The 21904-nt window shown below is 47.6% G+C and overlaps 1 protein-coding gene across 3 annotated transcripts; it reads left to right on the top strand.

Annotated features, from left to right (window-relative positions):
- Positions 1–338: 338 nt before the first annotated feature.
- ROGDI (rogdi atypical leucine zipper) lies at positions 339–14893 on the top strand. 3 transcript variants are annotated; one of them, XM_082772427.1, is made up of 11 exons: positions 339–386; positions 2048–2119; positions 3238–3320; positions 4625–4679; positions 5547–5627; positions 8021–8116; positions 11266–11364; positions 11837–11950; positions 12724–12773; positions 13307–13433; positions 13979–14893. In XM_082772427.1, exons 1-11 carry the CDS (start codon positions 345–347, stop codon positions 14018–14020), a joined length of 861 nt encoding a protein of 286 aa, XP_082628553.1. In that variant the 5' UTR covers positions 339–344; the 3' UTR covers positions 14021–14893. The 3 variants fall into 3 exon arrangements, with proteins under 3 accessions (XP_082628553.1, XP_082628555.1, XP_082628554.1); XM_082772429.1 differs by lacking the exon at positions 11837–11950; XM_082772428.1 differs by lacking the exon at positions 8021–8116.
- The last annotated feature ends 7011 nt before the right edge of the window (positions 14894–21904 follow it).

Genomic DNA, 21904 nt, shown 5'->3' on the forward strand with positions numbered 1-21904 from the left:
CTTTCCATGCTGCTGAAGCCAAGCTCCCCGAGCCGAGGCTTTTGCAGGTGCAGGAACGTTGCTTTGTGCTGATCTAGGCCGTGGCTCAAGGTAACGGGCTCGTACTGCTTGCTGCTGACTGTGCTGTGCTTCAGGTACTGCTAAAATTAAGTTTTGTTTTTTTTTTTTCGTTTGCGGTTCTTTGGGCTGGTTCCTCGAGCCGCTGTGCCGGCGCTGAGGGCCGTGGGGCAGCCTGAGGCGAGCGCTGGGGGAGCCGGGCGGGGCGGGGCGGGGCGGGGGCCGGGCTGAGCGCGGCGCCGGCAGCCGGCAGGGGGCGGGGCGAGGAGGGGCGGGCTGGCGGCAGGATGGCGGTGGCCATGGCGAGCGCGGCGGAGCGCGCAGTGCTGGTGAGTGCGGGCGGCGCCGGGGGCTCCAGGGCGGCCCGGGAGGCGGCCGGGGCTCGGCGCTGCCGTGGCCGCTCGTGACCGGCGGGGCCCCCCCCGCGGCTCGCAGCCGGGCCCTGCCTGCGCCCGGGCCGGGGCGCCGCGTGCGGCTGCGGCCGGGTGGGTGCGAGCCCCCCGCAGCCGCCCCTCGGAGGCGCCGGGACGGGGCCGGCCGGGCAGAGGGGTCCCCGGGGGCCGCGAGGGGGGCGGCGGTGGCCGCGGGGCCGAGGGACCCGGTGGCGGAGGCCGCCGTGTTTACGGGTAAATAACCGCCAGCCTCGGCCTGCCCGCCGGGGGGGCGAGGCCTCGGAGCTGGCGGGCACGGCGGGGCTGCCGGGGGGGGGAGCCTGGGGATCACCCGGGGTAGGTGGGGAGTCACGGGGTTCAAAACGTGAAAGCGCAGAAAATTAAGGATTTTCTGAAATGAAGGCGGTCTGTGGTGTGCCCTGGGGGGACGGACAGAATCCTACCTGGTGCCGCTGTGTGCACCTCCTGGGTGGGCGTGTGTTCAAACACGGAGGGCCTTGTTCTAATCCTGGTTCATACAACTCTTGCATAAGTACATGTAAGTAAATCCATCAGCAGTCATTTCGCGTTTCTCGTGGTAAACAGGAGCAGAGAAACCTTAGGCCTGGGGCTTGGATAACTTGGCTTAAAATTCTGTGTTGGCCACAGCTTTCTGACTTTCTGGGGGCAGTGTGCTCACTTCATTCCCTTCTAGTACTTTCCACATGGAAAATTTCCCATGTCTTACAAGGTAGCAAGCATAAATTTCTTCCCTATACCTTACTTGCTTCTTTCCCTGCTTTTTCCAATGATTTTCTGAATGCTCTTGGGCTTTAGCAGAAATGCTCGGCTGTGTTCCGGGGATCTGTTTTATCCAGGCTTTACTGTAGCAGACAGCTGACCGACACCTGAGGTGTTGTATCAACAGATACAAACTTGTTTGTTACTGAATTTTGCCCAAATGATGGGAATCTTCAGTCTTTTTCTCCCCTGGACACTTTTTAATTTAGCTTGTTTTATTTTTAGGCTGCTGTTGCTTGGTAAAATGTATTTCAAGACAGGATTAGGGTGGGGATGTTTTAGTTTTTGTCTTTGTTTCTCAACGTCTATTTGGCAATAAGTTAACTTCACCCAAGCTATACTGTAGTTGTCTCTGATGGTAACTGATAAGAGATCTCCATGTCTTTGTCTCGATCCACAAGCTTTTAGTCTTGTCTTCTCCCTGCATCCTGTTGAGGAGGAGCAGGAGATGTGGTGTCAGCCCAACACAGCAGTTTAAAAAAAGGCCTCAGGGTGTGAAGCAGCAGAATCTGAACTTTCATCTGAAACCCACACACTGTGCTGTCTGTTATCTCCTAATGCTGTGGTTATCAATGCAGTGACTAGTACAAATGCTGTTTTGTTAAAACAAAAATGAGGACAACTCACTTGGCTGGGGTGGAAAAGTGGGGAATAAGGCCTCTGAATACAACTGAGACATTTTTCTTCTACTAGCATGTGATATAAACATCACACACAACAGTATGCTTACAACTTAAATAATTCCATATGTCTGAGATTTATTTCCAGTACTTGGTGAACATTTCTGATGATTCCACTGCTATCTTTCCACAACGTAGGAAGAAGAGTTTAAATGGCTTTTACAAGAAGAGGTCCATGCTGTTCTGAAACAGCTGCAGGATATTTTGAAGGTGAGGGTAACATGCTTAATCTGTTTTTGTGCTGTGGGTTTGTTTGTTGGCTCATCAATGTGAGGAGTGGTGGTAGATTTCTCTTAGAGGCGAAAAAAAATCTGAGTTGATAGTACACAAAAAGTGCCATCAGGCATGTCCAGTGTTTGCCAGTCCTCTGGTTTTGAGGATTCCTAGTGAAGCTGTTTTCTCCCAGATTGCTCTGTTTTTGACTCTTTGCTGAGAGAACTGCTTAGGAAAGCCATGTGGAGGCAGCCAGGCATGTGTGACAAGTGTTTGCCTTAAATGTGAATATTTTCTGGAACAGAGAATGTGGATCTTCATAGAAATTTGTCATGTGAGGGTGGAAAGGAGTATGTTAATCTTAACTATCAAGCTTCTACCTGTTCAGCAACTCACAGCACATGCCTTCCTCATCTGAAATCATCCTCCCCTCAGTACACCACCTTCTCTGCAAGTTCCTGCCCCTTCCAGAGGCGTGAAGCGCGCAGCTGAGCTCAGCCTGTGGCACTTCAGCCAGCCTGAGTATGGGCTGTTCTCAGCTGTGTGTGGGCAGCCATAAAGTGAGCTGGTTAAAGGAGGGAATGCTCACAGGAGCACTGCTCTTCTGCTTGATTGGTCTTCAATAGGCCCAGCCCGTTAACACCCTTATGGTGGGGTAGTGTGTGATGGAAGAGCAGGGGCAAAAATGTGGAGGCGAGGGGAGGTTGCCAAATGAGGGAAGAGTGCAGTAGTTCTGACTCAGCATGTGGCTTAATAGCAGGTGATGATAACCTGCATTATCTGTACAGAAAGTAACTGTATTGAAGAATTTCTTAGTTCTAAAGGTGAAATGTGGTTAAAAGATAGCAGCCAGTATAACCAGTCAGGAGGGCTGATCTTTACGGGCTGATGTGAGAGAGGTCGTGGGCAGCCCCTGGGCACATCCGCACTGGCCGAAGTCTCTGTGCTCCTGTCTGCGCTGGGCAGTGTGCTGGAGTCACAGAAGTGGCTGTGCTGTGCCAGGACCCCACCGGCACCTCCCCTCTGCTCCTGCCTCGCCTTTCTCCCTGTGCTGTGGGTGGGCCAGGCCTGGTAGGCTCTCTGGCACTGACCGCTCTGCTTTCTCTCCTGAGCAGGAGGCCTCGCACAGGTTCGCCCTGCCCGCCAGCGGTGCAGAAGCTGCGGCCAAGCAGGAAAGCTTCGTGCTGAGCACGGCGGGGTGAGTGGCTGGCACTGCTGGGTCACGGCTGCTCTGCTGGGCCGCCGAGGGTGGGTGCTGCGTGCCTGGCCTGCGCCGTGCCAGCGTCTGTCCCGGGATCTGCCGGTGCTGCTAAGGGATGCGGTCACCTGAGCATCTGCAGTAAAGGTCCCTGTGGGGCTACCAGAGCGAAGGAGCTTCCTTCAGTGTGAGAGCTTGCCCTAAGGAAAAACAAACTCTTGTGGCAGGTTCCCTACAAGTCGTAGCTGTGTTCCAGGGGCTGCCATAGCCAGACATGTGCAGTTCCCTGCTGAACTCTATAATACAGACATTGACTCCTGACCACGTGCTGATGTGTTGCACCAGTGCACTGTTGTCAGCCATTCTTGCCAAGGTGTGTTTGTTGGATTCTGGGCTTTGGGAATTGGAGTTACAAGACTTGAGTTCTGCTCTTGACTCAGTTTCTGACAGACCTTGGACAAATCTTGATCTTTGCCTTTTCTCCCTAAGATAGCAATTGTAAATCTCTTAGGCACAGAACGAAGTGAGATCTGTGCATAAGCCGCTATAGAAATGCAGTCCTTCTGAAATAGCTGTCCAGTTTTTCATCTTCAGCATAGTCCTCTGTCTGAATACCTGTGCCCTGATGGAGCTTTCAAGCTTGCTGAAAAGTAGCACACCTTAGTTCTTAGAAACAGCATGGTGAGCACTAAAGAAGGGTGCACTGTTACTGCATTGCTTTTGGAAGTTGTGTTCTTCAAATCTTAAAGCATTAAAACTGAGTCCAGTTCTTATTCACTGTTGTTGCAAGGTGGATCTTAAAGAGCTTATCTGAAGAGTTTAATATATTGAAATGTCAGGTATGGCTAAACTAAGTTCTTGATGGCCCAGGTGCTTCAGTCTTCCCCCACTGTTTGCTGTAGATAAGAGCCATCTTACCGGACTTTTGGATTTTTTTTTTTGTTAGCTTTCAGCTCCCATGTGATTCATTGACACTGCAGTGTCAGTAATCCATATACTATCTTGTGATTATGCCTTTTAGAGCTGTTTGTAACAGCAACCAAATTGTTAGTATTTAATACATGAAATAAGCCTGGTTCAGAACAGAACATAATGTTTTAGGCAGGGCGGGTAGGGCGTGGTGGACTGGACTGGGGATCTGGAAGTGTGTGTAGAGTACACCTGCATCCTCCAGCTGACCCCTGGCAGGAGATGACCTTGACTGGCTGCATGGGATGGGGAGGGACAGTGCACTGCTGGCAGTTTCTGTAGGTGTCTATTGCTTCTTGTGACCTGCATTGCTCAGATCTTTCTTCTCATTTCAGCACAGACCAGGTAAAAGGTGTGTTGACACTGCAGGGAGATGCCCTTTGTCAAGCTGTGAGTACTTCCATGCTTCCTGCATTGTACCATAAGTCATCCTTACATTTTGCAAGTGATCAACAAGTATTCTTTGTCTTCCTTAACAGGCCTTAAATCCTTAATGTTTCAACAACTGTTGAAATTTGTCAAGATCCAGCATCCTGAGCCCTCTTCCTCAATTGTATTGACGTACCACTGCAGTGCCAATGCAGTTTTACCACAGCTTTGGTGCCAATTGAACTAGGCAGTGGATATGAGATGCCTTTGAGTTATTTATATGATAGCAACCTCTGAGCCACTGTCATGCTGCCTAGATTTAGGATTCCAACTGTTGAATTCTGTTAAAAACTTCATTGCAGAGCTGACATCTGACTTTGCCTGCATGTGCTGCTCTGCTGTGGTATCGTCTTCAGCAAGGAGGAAGGGCTGCTAGATGAGGCAGTCTGTAGTCTTAACTATGTAAACCTTTGGACTTGCTTGTTTTGCAAAAATTTTACTAGCTTGTCCACAAGAAAGAAGTGTAACTGTCAGGGGTATGCGTTGGTAGTAATACCAACTGATACTAAAATTCCTATGGCGAGTGGTGACATTGACTTTTCTGGGGTTTCCTCACCTTTATTGCCTGTATTGTTGTACTTTCAAACTTCATCGGGGACCTTCCGAGTTGAGATGGTACGTCCTGCCTGCCTCTTGATACACTAAATGCCTTTCAGCTTATCCTTGGTATTAACATCTTCCTTGAAGAGGGCTGAGGTTCTGGTCGTGCCAGAACTTCTTTCAGCAGCTTGTCAAAGTGGTGTGGGAGGCAGAACGGAGTGGGACTGGCAGCGTCCGTGTTTGGCTTATGGGGATTGCTTGCTCTTATGTTTTCTTTCTTTCTTCAAGGACGTTAATCTGAAAATGCCCAGAAGTAATCAGCTTCTGCACTTCGCGTTTCGGGAAGACAAGCAGTGGAAACTGCAGCAGGTACTGTTAACTTCAGATGTCTAGCCCTTTGCAGAATGTGTGCCCTCCTCGCTTTCAGTGAAGGCTGCGTGAAGTCCTGCGTTACCTAGTTCCAGTGGTAAAAGCTGAGGGAGGAAACGTGCATTTAAATTGAGTTATAGTGCTAGGAGAGAGAAGTGGGTTCTGCTTGTTCCTGAAAACCAGCAAGCTGAAGGCTGTCGACATCGCAGTCGTGATCTTTTAAAAGGAGTGCCAAGGGTGTGTGTGTCGTACGTGACTAGTTGTAAACTCCAGGCTAGCAGGACAAAGAGCAACTTCAGTGGCTTGGAGCTAGTTCAGTAGCTTGCTTTCGTTGTCTTACAGAAGCGTTTCTTTATGATGAGAACAGATCTCACGGCATTGTGCTCTTGTAGCATAGCTGAATTTCTTCCTTAAGGAGTCGATGGATGTTGAATACTGAATCTCTTCCCCATTCTGCTGAGAGATCTGTTTCCAGGACCTGATCTAGTGGATGATCTTGAAGACAGTTTCCCACAGTTACTTTGTTATAGCTGAGTAAATTGAAGAAAGGTGTATTCTGTGTATTTTCCTCTGCCGTAGCCTGGATTTTTCTAGGTGATCAGTGCATTTGTTCCTTGAATGCAGTTTGCAATGGCTGTTTTGGCAGTGGAGTGAAAACTCTACTGGGTAACTTTGTAGAAATCTAGAAAATTGTGTGCTTGAATTCTTAATGGCAAATTGAGGTGGGCCTTGTCTTTGAATTGCAAACAATCAAAGTGTAGATGAAGTGGGTTTGTGCCTTACAAGGCAAGGGAACTTTTGTGCTAAGACTGCACAGCCCATATGGTATTTTGGCTGTCGTGTACCAGTGCTCAGCTGATGGGCTTCTGCCAGCTTTTATGCAGAACACCTTTATTTACTTGGAAAAATTGTTGCAACGTTGTTCAGATGTGGAATGTGAGTACCTAAAGGACTCTGTGTAGAAGCATTTACTGTGACTGTGGAGATCCTTGTCCTGTCTGAATTGAAAAGGACCATCTCGAATCCTTCATTGCATCTTTCCATAGTGCATGGTGCCAGTTGGCTTCTTCTTTTTCTTTGTGCAAAATAGGTCAAAGTCATAAGTAAGAAACTGTAGTATAGGCACACTTCTGAGGAACACAGGTACAGGCACAGAAGTTCTTAGTAACTTGATTAGAAAAGACAGCAAATTCAAGGGGAAATACATGTCCTTATAATAGCAGCATGAGCAAGTTTGCCAGCACTGCCAGGAACCGCATAGTTTTTCCAAAAGCATCTGGAAGATGTAAGGACTGGAGGTGATGGTGTTTAGAGATGTTATAGCCCCGGTACCTGCAGAATCTGTGCAAGCTGTCAGTGGGTTTTATCATCTTTCCTTTCTGTAACCTCCAGAGCAGCAGGACTCTTCTAGTATCCGTGAGCCCATGGTGAGAAGGAAACAGTGACTAGATCTGTGCGAGGGAGGCCACTGCAAATTTGAGCTCAGATCTCATGTTGCTGAGGAGCAGTGTAGATGCATTGAACTACAAATAGCCCAAGCTGTGTTAACCGTCTCCCAGCGGTCACCTGTCATACAAACTTGCCTTTCCATCTATTTCTCCACGTGCCTTACCTCTTTTTTTTTTTTTCTTTCTTTTGTTGCTTCCCGGAACTGAATACAAGTCCATTTCCTCCTCCTCTGGTTTGCCTTTGTGTGAAAGCGCTGGGCTGCACCTATCAAGCTTGCTTTCGTAGTTGTCTCTTGGCTGCAAGCAGTCTTGCTTAAGAGGAACTTGGCTAGCTGTGTCCTGAGTCTGGTCATGTTCCACACAAGGAATGCAGTGGCAGCTTCTTGAGGATGGTGACAACACTCAACCCCAACAAGTACAGGACTCTGGCATGATGCCATAGACACTGTGGGAGAGATCAGTGTTTGCTGCTCATTTCTTCTATTGATACAATTTGTCATTTGTTTTTATCTCTAAGGAATAAATCATCGTGTGTGTTGCTAGACCTGACCACCATATGCCATCAGCAGTGAGAATTCCTACCTGAATAGTCATCATTGGAGTTCTCACAGGATGAGAATGCCTGATGTCACTGTTCCTTTGGGGCAGCAGCAGTATTTTTGCTGACAATTCATGCTGTAGCTTTCAAACTGTTTAGAATCTCCGGTCCTTGGGTGAAGAACCTGGTAATGGATCTGGACAGCACTGGTAGATTTGTGTCGGCAAATATCTGGTACTCATAGAAAAATGTCCTTAATGTCTGAGAAGTCACCATTTTCTTAAAAATTTTCTTAGAAAAGAAAAAGTCACCATTTTCTTAGGGCCAATGAGATAGAGTACCCTCTGCTTTCTTGCATGTATTATAGACAGTGCTTCTATAATGGTGCTGCATTTGTACCTTTGCAGATACAGGATGCTAGAAACCATGTTAACCAAGCAATTTACCTGCTTATGAAGAGAGATGTAAACTACCACTTCAAAACAGGCTCAGAGGTTCTCAAGGTGAGGAGAAAGCACTCTCTAGTTGAGTTGGAACATACATGTTTCTTTCCTTCATTTGTTTTTTGACACTTAATGCATGTCGCCGTCTTGACTGGAAATGGATTCCTCAGTTGTACCTGGTATATGTGTGCGTCAAGGAGTATCCATGAAACTTCATATTTGACATGAATCTATTATCAATCTAGCATCAGTAACAGTGTTGCAAATCACAGTGAATGGTAAACTGAGCAGTGAGTGCCCTGTTGTACAGCAGTGGTGTTTTGAGAGAACCTCCCTTAATCTTTCCTGGATGGTGTAGTTATGTAGATCATGGTCTTCCCTGTCACTCAGTGCTCTTGAGAGAAGAAATGATGCAGTCATTGGCAAAGAAAAAATGACATATCATGCTTACAATTTACTGATGAAAATGAGTTGCTGAACAGTGACTTGTTGATGCTGTCTGATACAGGCCAGCTGTTGTGTGGCGTAAAGCCCAGCCCTCTGCTTGGTTGTGCTCTCTGGACCAGAGCTGGGATTTACTCAGAACCCGCCACGATATCAGACATGAAAAAGCCACATCTTTTAAATCTCTGTATGCACAAGGGCTGCCAAATTTTTACTACCAATCTCCTTTTTAATTTTGGGTGAAGGGGGGGGGGGTAATTAGACATCATTTCTAATGCCTTTATCTTAGCAGTCGTGAGCTCTATAACAGACATACGTTGATTCCCATGTCTGGAAAAACAAGTCTTCCTGAATAGAGCATTTGAACTGTGGTGTTCCGGGCAGGATTGGACCAACGATGAGCTGGTTCTGTAGTGCCCTAGTTCATATGTGGTTATGGATGGGGCAGGGGCCATTCAGTAGTTGCTGTATCTATGATGTGGTAGTGGGGAGAACTAGGGCATAGGTTGTTTTCCTTGAATACCTGCTCTTCAGAAGAGCTCACGATATATTTGTCAATGCTTCTGTGGCATCAGTAATTCATCTCATCTTCTCTGCTTTTTCTTGTAATGAGTTCTCTCTTCAGATGATGTTCTCTTCAGTTTGTGGTAACAGTTACACTACATTTGTCATAGAATTGTAGAATCACAGGATGCTTTGGGTTGGAAGAGACCTTAAGGACCATCTGGTTCCAACCCCTCTGCTCTAGGCAGGGACACCTCCCACTAGATCAAGTTGCCCAAAGCCCCATCCAACCTGGTCTTGAACACTGCCAGGGACGTGGCATCCACAGCTTCTCTGGGCAACCTGTTCCAGTGCCTCACTACCCTCACAGTGAGGAATTTCTTACTAATATCTGATCTAAATCTCTCTTCTTTTGCTTCAAACCATTACCCCTTGTCCCATCACTACACTTCCTGATGAAGAATCCCTCCCTATCTTTCCTACAGGCCCCCTTTAGGTACTTGAAGGCTGCTCTAAGTTCTCCCCAGAGCCTTCTCTTCTCCAGGCTGAACATCCCAGCTCTCTCAGCCTGTCTTCATAGAAGGGATGCTCCAGCCCTCTGGTCATCATTGTGGCCCTCTTATGGACCTTCCCCAACAGGTCCATGTCCTTGTGCTGGGAGCCCCAGATCTGGATTTGGTATTCCAAGTGGGGTCTCATGAGAGTGGAATAGAGGCATTCACCTCCCTTGTCCTGCTAGCTATACTTCTTTTGATGCAGTCAAGAATACAATTGACTTTCTGGGTTGCAAGTGTGCATTGCCAGCTCATACTCAGTTTCTCACCCACCTATAGTCCCAAGTTCTTCTCCAGAGGGCTGCAGTCAGTCCACTCATTTCCAAGCCTTTATTCATGTTTGGAATTAACTGGACATGAGTGCAAGAGGTTCAACAGCGCTTGTCCTCTAGTTGGGCTCTCTACCACCTGTACTAGGAAGTTAACCTCAGTGCACACCAGTAGTTTCCTGGATGGCTTGTGGTTTGTTTTGCTGCTTTTCCAGCAGGTGTCTTCATGGTTGAAGTTACCCAGCAGGATCAAGGTCTTGCATGTTTGGTGCTTCCTGGAACTGAAGCAAGAACTCTTCATCAACATCCTCTCGTTGATTGTGTGGACTATAATAGATGCCAGCCACAGTTCCCTTTGTCTTTATTTTTCACCCAAAAGTGTATTGTTGTTCTTTAAAGATGGCTCTGTGCAATCAATCCTCTTTTTTTGCATGCAGGACAATTCTTTCACCTTTCCTTCCTTGTCTGTCTCTTCTGAACAGTTTATAGCCATCAGTTGGAACGCTCCAATCATGTGGTTCATCCCACCAAGTTTTGTGATAGTAGTCAGGTTGTAGTTTTCCAGCTGGGCAGTGGCTGTCAGTTCTTCCTGTTTGTTACTTATACCACGTGTGTTTGTGTAGAAACATTTCATTTGGGTCTTAAACTGTCTAACCTTTTTGGCAGAACCTTTCTGGAGGGTTGGGCTAGGGTGTTCCTTGCTACTCTGAGAGATGTGCTTTTTCTCTCTGTTGCTCATGAGCATGTAGCTGGATGTTAACTTGCATGGTGCATTGACTTCTGCCCATGCCCCTGTCTCTGACTGGCAAGATAGAGGAGATGATCTGGTCCCCTGTCCCTTTCACTTGTGACCTCAGGACCCTGAAGTCTTGCTTGATCTTGCTCAGGCTGTGCTGTACCATATTGTTGGTACCCATTTGGAAAAGAAGTAGGAAGTGGTTTGTGCCTTTTACCAATTTTGGCAATCTCTGCAGCATCCTGGACCTTAGCTCCTGGCAAGTAGCAGACTTCCCTTGACTGCATAACGGACTGACAGATGAGTGTCTCAGTGCCTCTCAGTTGGGAGCTACTACTAGCACTTTCCATCTTCTTCTGCAACTTCTGACAGGCATAGCTGGTGCAGTTTCACTGTGTGAGTCTTGCTCTTTGATTTCTTCTGCTGCCAAAGTTTCATATTTGTTACTGGTTGGTATTTTTGCAGAAATGATTGTCATGGTCTCTTATAACTCATGGCAACAGGTTGACACCTTTTCCAGGGTCCTATCTGTGTCTAGGTGATGTTTTTCTGTCTGCTAGTCTTTGTGGTACTAGCAAGTCCATTCGCAAGTCCCTAAATCCTGAGTGGAAGGGGTAGTGGTTGTTGCAAAATCCTACAGCCTTGCTATCAAGAGCTATCCAGGGGTTGTCACTCAGCAGTGTACTGTACGTTATCTTACAGCTTATGGATGCTGTGATGTTACAGCTCTCAAGAGCACGGAATCGTCTTACCACTCCAGCCACTCTGACTCTACCAGAAATTGCCTCCAGTGGTCTCACAGTAAGTGCGTGGTAGTCTAGGACTCATATACTCTGCGTCAGGATGTTACGCTACAGCTTGATGAAAGTGGATTTTTGAAACCCCTCCTGAGGCAGAGAGAGGTGAAGGAAGCGCAAGCCCTGAGCTCAATGGTTTTGGCTGTTTCTGTATCTTCCTGTGGGAGAGCACATGACTTTGGCATGAGGACTCTGGTTCTCAGAGAAGTTCTGTTCCCTTCCCTGGAAGGTTGTTCAGGGATGATTTCCCCATATGAATACTGCTCCATCCTATTTTGTCACCAGCACTCATGCCAACTCAACTTGATCAAGTGCAGCAAGAGGAACAACCACTGCATGTGTGTTGCTCAATCTGTTTCTTTCTTAACATGTCTCTCACTGTGGGATAATTGCAGTATAGCTTATAAAAAGCTAGTGATTGCCTAGCATTAGAAATAATGGTCAGTTCACTGTTAACCAACTTACTTTCTTGCCAGAGAATGTTCGCTCCTGCTCTGCCTCCAGACATCCTTGTGAATTTCTACATTAACCTCAATAAGCTGTGCCTGACCATCTACCAACTCCATGTGCTGCAGCCCAGCACAACTAAGGTGATGCTTGCTATCTCTTCAGCCTTGTTTATTTACCCCCTTCTTACTCATCACTATGAGGAGATCACGCTGTTATTTCGTGCACTATTATAAGCATAAGATAATGCAGAAGTGACTGACTGACACTGTGTCTATGTTTAGATCTGCTCCAGTCAGAGCATTGGCTCTAAATGTAGTTCAGGTCATGGCCACTTAGCCAAGAAGAAAATAATAGTACTCTGAATAAAATAATAGTACTCTGAAGAAAGTCAGAAACTATTTTTTTTTGCCAAATAATGTTTTATCTTACAGTATAGTTTGATAACTTTACATGCTTTTGGAAGGGTATAATTGTAGTAATCCAGTTCACATTGAAGTAGCATCTGGGGTTTTTTGAATAGAGTTTTGATGGTTACTTTTCTGCTTCACGTGTTGCATTTGAGTCAACTTAATGTCCCCTAAAAACAGACTTAAACCCTTAAGGTTTCTGAGATGCAGTCCTTCCACACAGATATTTTTCCTAAAATCAATTTCCTATTTTTCTTCTGGTCAGTGGAAACTTACTTTTCTTGTTCTCAAATCTGGATCTTAATTGCACTCAGCTACTATGTAGAATGTGCTTTTTCTGAAGGAGCAAGATGGGATCAACTGGCTTGTATTCAATATGAATGGAATATTCAGGCATATGTATCAGGTGTTTCTTGTCAGGCTACTGTGAGTGCAAATAATAGGGTCTTCTAAATGATTAATTTGCTAACTTTTAAAGTCCTAATGACCCTTTTCTTCTCCTCTAGAACTTCAAGCCTGCTGGAGGATCCATTCTACACAACCCTGGAGCCATGTTGTAAGTACAATTACTACAAGGCTGTGTATAAGGGATAGCAGGATGCTGAGGATGAGATCCAAATGAGATCTCAAGACAATCCACACGCTCCCTGCCATAAAAGGCTACCCCACCACTTCTTCATGGCCTATCGCTTTTGAAGAATTTGTGGCCATCCATGGCAGCACTCTGGTCGTGCAAGCCATCCCACCATGGAGGTGTGGCTTTTCAGGATTCCAGTCGCTCATAGAGTGCCTTGAGTTTTGCAAGAGATCAGAGCTGTCAGCCAAACTGAACATCAGGCTGTTGGTATTGCCATCTACATTTCCTGTGTTATGTCTCTCTGGAAAGTGGCAGTGTTTCTACTTGAACCTTGTTATATTTTTTTTGTAATTCTGAATCCAGTCAGAGATAAACTGAGAGTTCGCATTCTGTAACTTTGCCAGATGCTGTTTTAATCGTAGAAGTCATTCTGATCCCTTGGGTGAGAATGGAGGATGGTTGAGTTCTGTTTTGGTGCTGTTTTGTGTGAAACTGCTTTTTTTCCTCTCCAGTGAGTTTGGCAACCAGCGGTATGAAGTCAGCCATGTCCATAAAGTGGAATGTGTTGTCCCATGGTTAAACGATGCCCTCGTCTTCTTCACAGTTTCACTGCAGCTTTGCCAGCAACTTAAGGACAAGGTAACACCCTTAGAGAAAGGTCTTTGTTTTTTAACTCTGGATTTTGAGAGGATCTCAGGTTTAAAAATCTGATGTGATGTTAATTTGTGTGAGTGGTACGTGAACTGAAAACAAGCAATGAGTCAGTGCTCCGGAGCCTTGTAGCTGGCAGGCAGCGCCCAGCAGGCGGTAATCTGGGATAAATGCAGCATGGCAGATGTTTGCTGAACAAGGCTGAAAGGAGCAGGTAGAAGCTTTTGTGTTCTCAGTCATGAGATGGATGTTAGGAAACGCCAGGGTGCTGAAGAGGAGGCATGGAGAGGTTCAGTGAACTAGATTCCAGGGGAACAAAGTTCAATTCCAGCTCTGCAGCTGACCTGGCTGTCACCTTGAGCAAGTATCAATGTGCTCTGAGCATCTTTAGTGACAACAGTAACAAGTCTGCCCTTTTGCTGTGCAGTGCTGGATAATGCTGTAAAGCTTAATCTTTACACACTCGTTACGCGTTCGTTCTTCTATGGCTGAGGGGATCCAGGAACTTAACTGCTTATCTTCTTGTTTTCCAGATCTCTGTTTTCTCCAGTTACTGGAACTACAAGCCATATTAATTCTCTGTGGATTGTCCAAATGCTTAAGGCACTTCGAGCATCTCCCTGTTTGTTTTCCATTTGCCTGTTGAGTCCAGGTCAATGTGAGAAGTGCTGTGTGGTTTGTTTACCCTGTGGCCCTTCGTAGGGTAGGGTTGATGCATCTGGAAACACATATCTAGTGTCTTTGTCTGGGACCAGTACGTGAGCAGGGCACCAAGCAATGCAGTGTGGATGGTGGGAGCTCCCGCCTGTCTTCTTTCTCATGTGTTTTTTGTGGTTTACACTTTGCAAGCCTAGTCCCTTACAAGGGACAGGGAGCTGTGGAACACTCTCAGTAACTGTATTTACACACAGTGCTGTAACTAACTGCTGGACTGCGAGCTGGTTGGGAAGGGATGAAGTTAGACTAATGCAACATACCACAAAAAAGTGCTGGGCATGTTTCTCCATATAGTAAAGTATGTTGCTGTGGCCTCATCCAGTTGCCGTTATGACTAGCTCAGAGCTCTTCTCTCTAATCTGTTCTGGTCATGCCCACGTTATTGTTTCCCCTTTGAGGAAATTCTTATTTGCTACTATTTGAACTATTTTTTTTCCCCTGGCATCAATGTGATCATTTGTGTTATTTATTTTTCCTAAGCCTTAGTTGAGCCACTTGCTTTTTGGTTTTGTTTTTTTGGTTTTGATTTTTTCCTGATGTAGTGTATAATTTTCATTTGCCAGCCTTTGAAGCTGCCCTTGTACCTTCAGCACAGTTGTACAGTCTCACATTCTGTCATTAAACTCCAAGTGAGTACCATGTTACCATGATTTGCTGCCTACCTATGAATGCTCCAGTATGTAAATCTCTTGCTATTGATAATTGTGAAATAAAGAACCTCATTCCTGCCATACGTCTGTGGAGTGTCAGTGCTGAGAATGAATGTTGCCAAAAATTCTGTGCTATTTTACAAGTGAATGCTTTAGTTTTGCTTGCTGTTTTAGTGCTTGGAGAAGGGAGGACAGTAGCGGTCTCTCAGGGTGGAGCTGTGCAGCCCTTCAAAAGGCCAGGGTTGGTTCAGCCTGTAGCTCTTAGGCCAGTGCTGTCTGACACCTGAGTACTACCTGAAGCACTTCGCCAAAAATCCCTTGATGGTCATGTTTGGAAGAAGCTGTAGCTACTGTGGCTGGGCTGGATCAGCACATGGAGCTGATTGTCAAGTGATGAGGAAGCATTGCCTGGATCCAGTTTGACCTATCCAGCCTGTTTTCGATGGCCTTAATTGCTGGAGGACCTTACCCGTAAGCCTACATTTGTACTCAGGAGAAGACTGCAGGCTCATGGTAGTCCCTGCAAGAAATCAGGGGCATTGGGGGCTGTCCTGACAGCATACAGGATCCTGTTGCTTTCCAAGCGCTATCCAGAGTGCCCTGCTCAGAAGGGAGAGAGAGATCACAGAATGGCCGTGGTCGGAAGGGACCTCTTGAAGTAATCTGGTCCAACACCCCTGCTCAAGCAGAGCCACTTGCCCAGAGCCATGTCCAGATGTCTTTTGAATAGCTCCAAGGATGGAGACTAGTAATAGGTACATGTATGTCACATAGGTATGTCACTTCTTTGTTTTTCCTTTATAGATACTTGCTCCAGGCATGTGTGGCCTACTTTGTCTATTACTTCCCTTTCTGTTCCTTTTTTGAGGTCCATGGGAACCTGAGTGGGTTGGTGCTTCCTTGTTACTGCTGCTGCCTCCCTTGTCTGAGGACTTGACACCTGGTACTGTGCTTCTCTGATGTGTTAATGCTGCAGGTTGCAGACAGAGCTCCTGTAAATAAGTATCAGGCTGTGACCAATGGATGTGTACATGTATGCTAGTAATGAAAGGTGTAAAGTAGAGAGGCCTGGATCAGCTAATTCAATAGCAGATGCATTACTGACTCCAGTCCATTATCCTTGTAACTAATGTAACTAACTGTGGTGATGACCCAGGGTATGCATTTACCAGTCCTTGTTCTGTTCCAGACTTTTTTTTTGCTTAGAAAATGATTATACATTTGGGGAACTGCTCACTGTTAACAAGTTCTTGCATTAGAGTATTTTTATAGTTAATCACCTCGCTGGAGCTGTCTGAGCTTCTCTTTAACCCTCCCTGTACGTGGGTGGAGGCTCCTCTTCTAATTCATCCTGGTGTATGAAATCCAATCAATGTTGCCACATCCTTTCCTGCTTAGCTTCCTGCTGTCGGGGACGTGATGTGAAACCCAGCGTGTTGTTTTCTTCTGATGAAAAGGGTCTCCTTTAGAACTGGAGGGCAGGAGTGGGCAGAGAGGAATGGCTGTCCTGATTCCAGCTCTGATGCACAGCAGCTGTGCTGTGAGGCCATGCTTCATCAACCTAACCCTTAAAGCCCAGAGTGGCAGGGATTGGACTCATGTGTCCAGCAACACGAGACTGGATTGCAATTAACTGTATCATAAGGAAATAAAGGAGTCTGGGTCTGGGGTGGGGGTGTGGGGAGAGCTCTGCGTTTGCCTGCATAGACTTGTATGCTGCTTCTTTTTACTTTGTCAGGAAGAAATTCCGTTCCCAGCAAACCCTGCTGCTAACTAACTCTTTTCTGCCACAGCCCCGTTCTGCTGGAGCAGGGTTTGCAGAGCTCATCTGTTCTCAGAGGTCACCCCACTGGGCTTTCCTGCCCTTTTTCAGAGGCTCCAGACCTCCTGGTCCTACTGCCCGGCTGGGAGCAGCCAGGCAGTACCAGTGGTTCACAAACCCCACAGGGAAATCCCTGTGGGCTGGTGTTGCCAGGGTCTGGCTGGAGGCACCGTGTTCGATCGGAGCAGACCTGAAGGCTCGTGGAAGCCAGGGCACCTCTCTACAGCTTTCCCTGCTTGCCTCCACCCAACGCACAACGTGAGGTTTGCATCCCACTGCGCAGTGGTGATGGCCCCCCGGCCACGGTGCTGACCTGACTTCCATTTTTGTGGTCCCCATTGTAGGGGGATTGAAGTACCTGGGCAAATATCTTCTCCGGACCTTGGCTCTCTGCCTTTGAAAATGTTTATGACGCAGGTTCCACGGAGGCACTTTTTCTAGTACGTGTTTGGATTATTGGTAGCGTAAAGTAAGGGGCTAGGCTGGAGGCCCCGATCCAGCTGGTGGGCTCCTGTACCCCCATGTGCATTCTCTTGCAGGGTCAGAGAGCAGCACCCACAGGACATGCTGTAATTTATTTTCTCCTTTCTTGACAATGTTTTCTGCCGTTACTTGTGCTCCATGTTGTTTAGTATTGAGAGGTGCCAAACTAGTTTTGAAATTCAGACCACGGTGCTTGACTTGACCGAGGCCATAAAAATCAATTCCTTAGGAGAACCTTCAACACATTACTGAGAGGTGCAGTAGTGCTGAGGGAATGCTCTGCCGCTCCAATGTTGTGCCACTGCAGGGAAGGTCAACTGCGTCCCGAGCTGCATCAGCAGAGGAATGGCCAACAGCACCTCTCCTGTGAAGACAGGCTCAGAGAGCTGGGATGTTCAGCATGGAGAAGAGAAGGCTCCAGGGAGATCTTGGAGCAGCCTTCAAGTACCTAAAGGGGGCCTGTGGGAAAGATAGGGAGGGATTCTTCATCAGGATGTGTAGTGATGGGACAAGGGGTAATGGTTTTAAACTAAAAGAGGGGAGATTGAGATCAGATATTAGAAAGAAATTCCTCACTATGAGGGTGGTGAGGCAGTTTGCCCAGAGAAGCTGTGGATGCCACATCCCTGACAGTGTTCAAGGCCAGGATGGTTGGGACTTTGGGCAACCTGATCTAGTGGGTGGCATCCCTGCCCATGGCTGGGGGTTGGAACTGGATGGACTTCCAGGTCTCTTCCAACACAAACCATTCTATGAATGCTGCTCATACAGAAAATCTAATGAGATGTGCTTCTCGTTTTTGCATTAAAAAAAAAAAAAAAAAATCACGTAAAATTAATTTGTCAGAACAAACCATCCTGGTGGTGCAAGGGGAGGGCAATCACCGTGAGGCAAAGATGCAGGCTGCAGCCACGCTGACCAAGATGCATGGTCTTACAGTTGTGTGAATTTAGAGCAAGATTTGACTCCAGTTTATAAGGGCTGGATGTTCAGCTGCTGGTAACTGTCACAGCCTTCGTTAATGGAGTTGAAAATGGTTTTGGCTTGATTCTTCAGATGCATGGCCCAGAGAGCCGGTGATGCGTGGTGCACCTGTACAGAGGAAGGCGGAGTGGGGCCACAGGCTGCGTTTCGGTTCAGAAGCTGTGTTAGAACAGTTCTGTGCATGGCGTTGTGGAAGTACGAGCAGCATGATGCCTCCCAGCAGTGTGCACGGGTCTGATGCTGAAGAGGAGAGGCATCCAGCAGCTCTGCCCGCACGTCACAAAGTCATATTGCATGGGCACTGTCTTCAGTGTCACCTGGGACAGGCTTCGTGCCTCCCCATGAAAAGCCCTGCTCTCTAAATGCAGAGACAGGGATTTTGTTGACGTGTGCCCCAGGTTTGACAGCACTTGTGCTATCTGAAATGATAGCTCGCAAGCTGACCTGGCAGTCAGGTTTTTGCTCCGTGGAGTCACAAACAAGTAAGTGATGTTTCATGCCTGTCTGGTCCCATCTCCTTGATGTTGTTCAGGAGAGGAGGTGGTGCAGAGGCTGATGCTGGGTCATGGTGAGACTCCTGCTTCTGAAGCTGACTTGAATTGGCGGAGCCAATGCCCAGTCCTCGGGGTGTTTGCTCTAGCAGAACTGCTGTACCTCCTCGTGTCCCCTGTTTTCACAGCCTCTCTCCTTCCTGGGATGGGGCATGGGGGACATAAACCTTGGTTTGTTCTTCATTTCCAGAAGACCATCCCTGCCCACTTCTTGTAGCGCAGGCAGTGGGGGGAGGCGTTGTGGCAGGGCTCTGTAATGAGCTTCAGGATACAGGTAAGGGCGCAGGTTGGTCCCTAGGGACTTCCATTGCTGGGCTGCTGGTTGTGAAAGCTGGGATGGGGTAGTGGCAGTAGAGGAGAGGGATAAATTTGCCCACATGGCTGGCTAGAGGACGGAGTGGATTACAGACAGATAGAAAGTTAGTTGTGGAGGTTGAAAGCCTAAGTGGGCAAGAGACAAAAGAATGCATTTATTTGCTGACGGGCTAGGTAGGTACAAACAGACATGAGCAAGAACTTGTTTAAGCAGCTGGTGAAAATGGAGGTGTTGTGTCTCACATACCCCTGGGAGCAAAAATGACTTGTGGTCCAAGAGGAAGCGGACTCCAAAATGCTGGAGCCAGCGTAGGAGATGCTTGGCACTTTAACTCCGAAATCACTTATCATCTTGCTGAATCCCCTCATCCTGCTTGTTCTGCTCTCTCCTTGCCTTCCTGCTGCTGATTCAACTTTTCTCACTGTCCCAGACCTTCCCTCTTCCCCCTAACATGTTGGGATTGGGACTCCCTCTTGCTGGGCATCCCCAGAAGAGTATGGAGTGCTTTCAGCAGCTGTGATTGTCGAGTGTTAGGAGGCGCAAGAGAGGTGCGAGAGCAATTTATACTTTTTTTTTTTTAAATTAGATCCCTGGGTTCTGTATACTTTATAGTGGTATCGGCAATGTTGCTCAGGTTATCAGTATGGTCAGCCCACAAGTGACAGAGATTTGGGAGTCAAATCCTGCATAGGGAGGCAGGCCATGTGTGAAGCAGAGGGGGAGGCAATGCAAACACTGCTACCAGTACATGAAAGGGGCCAAGGAGCTACTCAGTGACTTTCTGCTCAGGTTAGCTGCCCACCAGGTGGTATTTCTAGACCTCATCTCACTCCAGAGAACCTGTGTGCTCAGACAGTGGGCCCTGCTCCCCTGCAAACCTAGGATTACCCAAGCTTCTGCAGGCTCCCATCTCTGGGGCTGTCCTTTAATTTGTTTTAATTTGAGACAGCCTTTGATGTGAGCCGCTTCCATTGGCAGGGTGGAGGTCTTGCTGCCAATCCTTAATGACTGTCACCTTGCCTGGTAAAAGAACTGCACAACCATTCTGAGCATGTACAAGTCCTGTTCCCAGCCAGGTCTGAGATCCCAGCCTGCAAATTGGGCTTCTCATTGTTCCCTGGCACAAGCAGGCAGCATCCAGCCAGACTGAAATGCCAAACTCCTGCTTTCTCCCAGCCTGCCAAGTGAGCTGGCTGTGATGAAGGATCCCACGTCACTAGCAGTACTCACTCAGCACTGATTCTCCCTTTCTAGCAGCGATCTGTGGCACAGTCATCCTAATGGGGTTTTAACCCACTTAGTGTGCATTATTCTGGTTCTGTATTGTTCTCATATGCTAATCGAGCATTCAGGGATGATCTGGTAGACAGTGCCAATCAAAGCGGGTTATAGAAAATAGTTCTCATCAATGTCACTTGATTTTTTTCAATAGAACTGGATATTTTACAGAAGAAGAGAGACATCTGTAAAACCTCTGTTCTACCATAGTGTGACATGGTAATTAATGAATCTTATGTCCATTTTTCCATCATTTTCCTGATGCCTGTAGAAAATAGGCTAGCCAGACCCTGTGCTACCCGGAGAGAGTTCGACACACCTGAGCTGGGTGTCCTTCCATGTCCTTGTTCCTGGGGCCTGGAGGGGGCTCTCAGGACCACAAGCAGGGTGCTAGGTGTGAGCAGGCTGTGGCCATCCTGGGCAATTCCATCTGAGGCCTCTCCCCACCTCTGCCTCATGCCAGGGGCTGTATTTATCTGGGCAGTCAGACCTGGGCTGAGCAGTGCTGTGCTTGTGCTCGTGTCTGACCCTGTCCCTCCAACTGCTCTTCCTGAGCACAATGTGTGCCTGTGTTGTAGGTAGCTTGTCTCCAGGGGGCTGGAGCACCTCTCCTACGGAGATAGGCTGAGAGAGCTGGGGCTGTTCCGCATGGAGAAGAGAAAGATCCGGGGAGACCTCATTGCAACTTTTCAATACTTAAAGGGAGCTTATTAAAAAGATGGAGAGCAACTTCTTGCTCAGGCAGATTATGACAGGACAAGGGGAGATAGTTTTAAACTGAAAGAGGGGAGATTGAGATCAGATATTAGGAAGAAATTCCTCACTATGAGGGTGGTGAGGCACTGACACAGGCTGCCCAGAGAAGCTGTGGATGCCCCATCAGTGGAAGAGTTCAAAACGAGGTTGGAAGTGTTCCTGGGCAACCTGATCTAGTGGATGGCATCCCTGCCCATGGCAGGGGGGTTGGAACTGGATGGTCTTTAAGCTCCCTTCCAACCCTGGTTGGAAGGTGCTGGTCTATGAGTCTATGCCAGGTAGGGTTTGGGATGCAGACATCACTCAGTGATGATGTTCGCGGTACACTGATTTACACCAGTTAGGAGAAAGGCCCCACTGAGGTATGGGTAGCCCATCCCCACCCCAGATGACTACCACAGCTCCTGCTATTGCCTGGATTAATAAAGTGCATTTATTTGCTTTGGGTTAGAAAGATGTCTCCCTAGTATGTACAGCAGCAACATCCCCCACACAGAGAGCCTGTGGCCCACCCCGTGCCCCAGGGAAGGACCTGGTCACTGGGAGAGCAGAACATCCAGTGCAAAAGCCATCATTGCAACCATCCACGGGCTGTGGCAGTTGCTTTCCCTACTACCTTTGCTCACCTGGCCCTGCTCACACTGCCTGCCTCCCCTGACACTCCATGGGGACCACTGGCTAGATGGGACAGTGGGAGGCAGAAGAGACTGTGACAACAAGCCGATGTGTCCAGAGCAGTGGGAGCACTGAGTAGACAACTTGGAAGGATGAGAGCCAACAGAGGAGCTGGAGATTTAGTCCTTGAACTTCAGGTGGGCTGAGGATCTGGTGCAAATCTGGGTCCATTGCATGTAGTACGTTGCTTAGGAGAACAGTTGACACACAGAAAGAAAAGGAATGGC

The sequence above is a fragment of the Aythya marila genome, assembly GCF_965140915.1.
Source record: "Aythya marila genome assembly, chromosome: 15".
NCBI lineage: Eukaryota > Metazoa > Chordata > Aves > Anseriformes > Anatidae > Aythya > Aythya marila.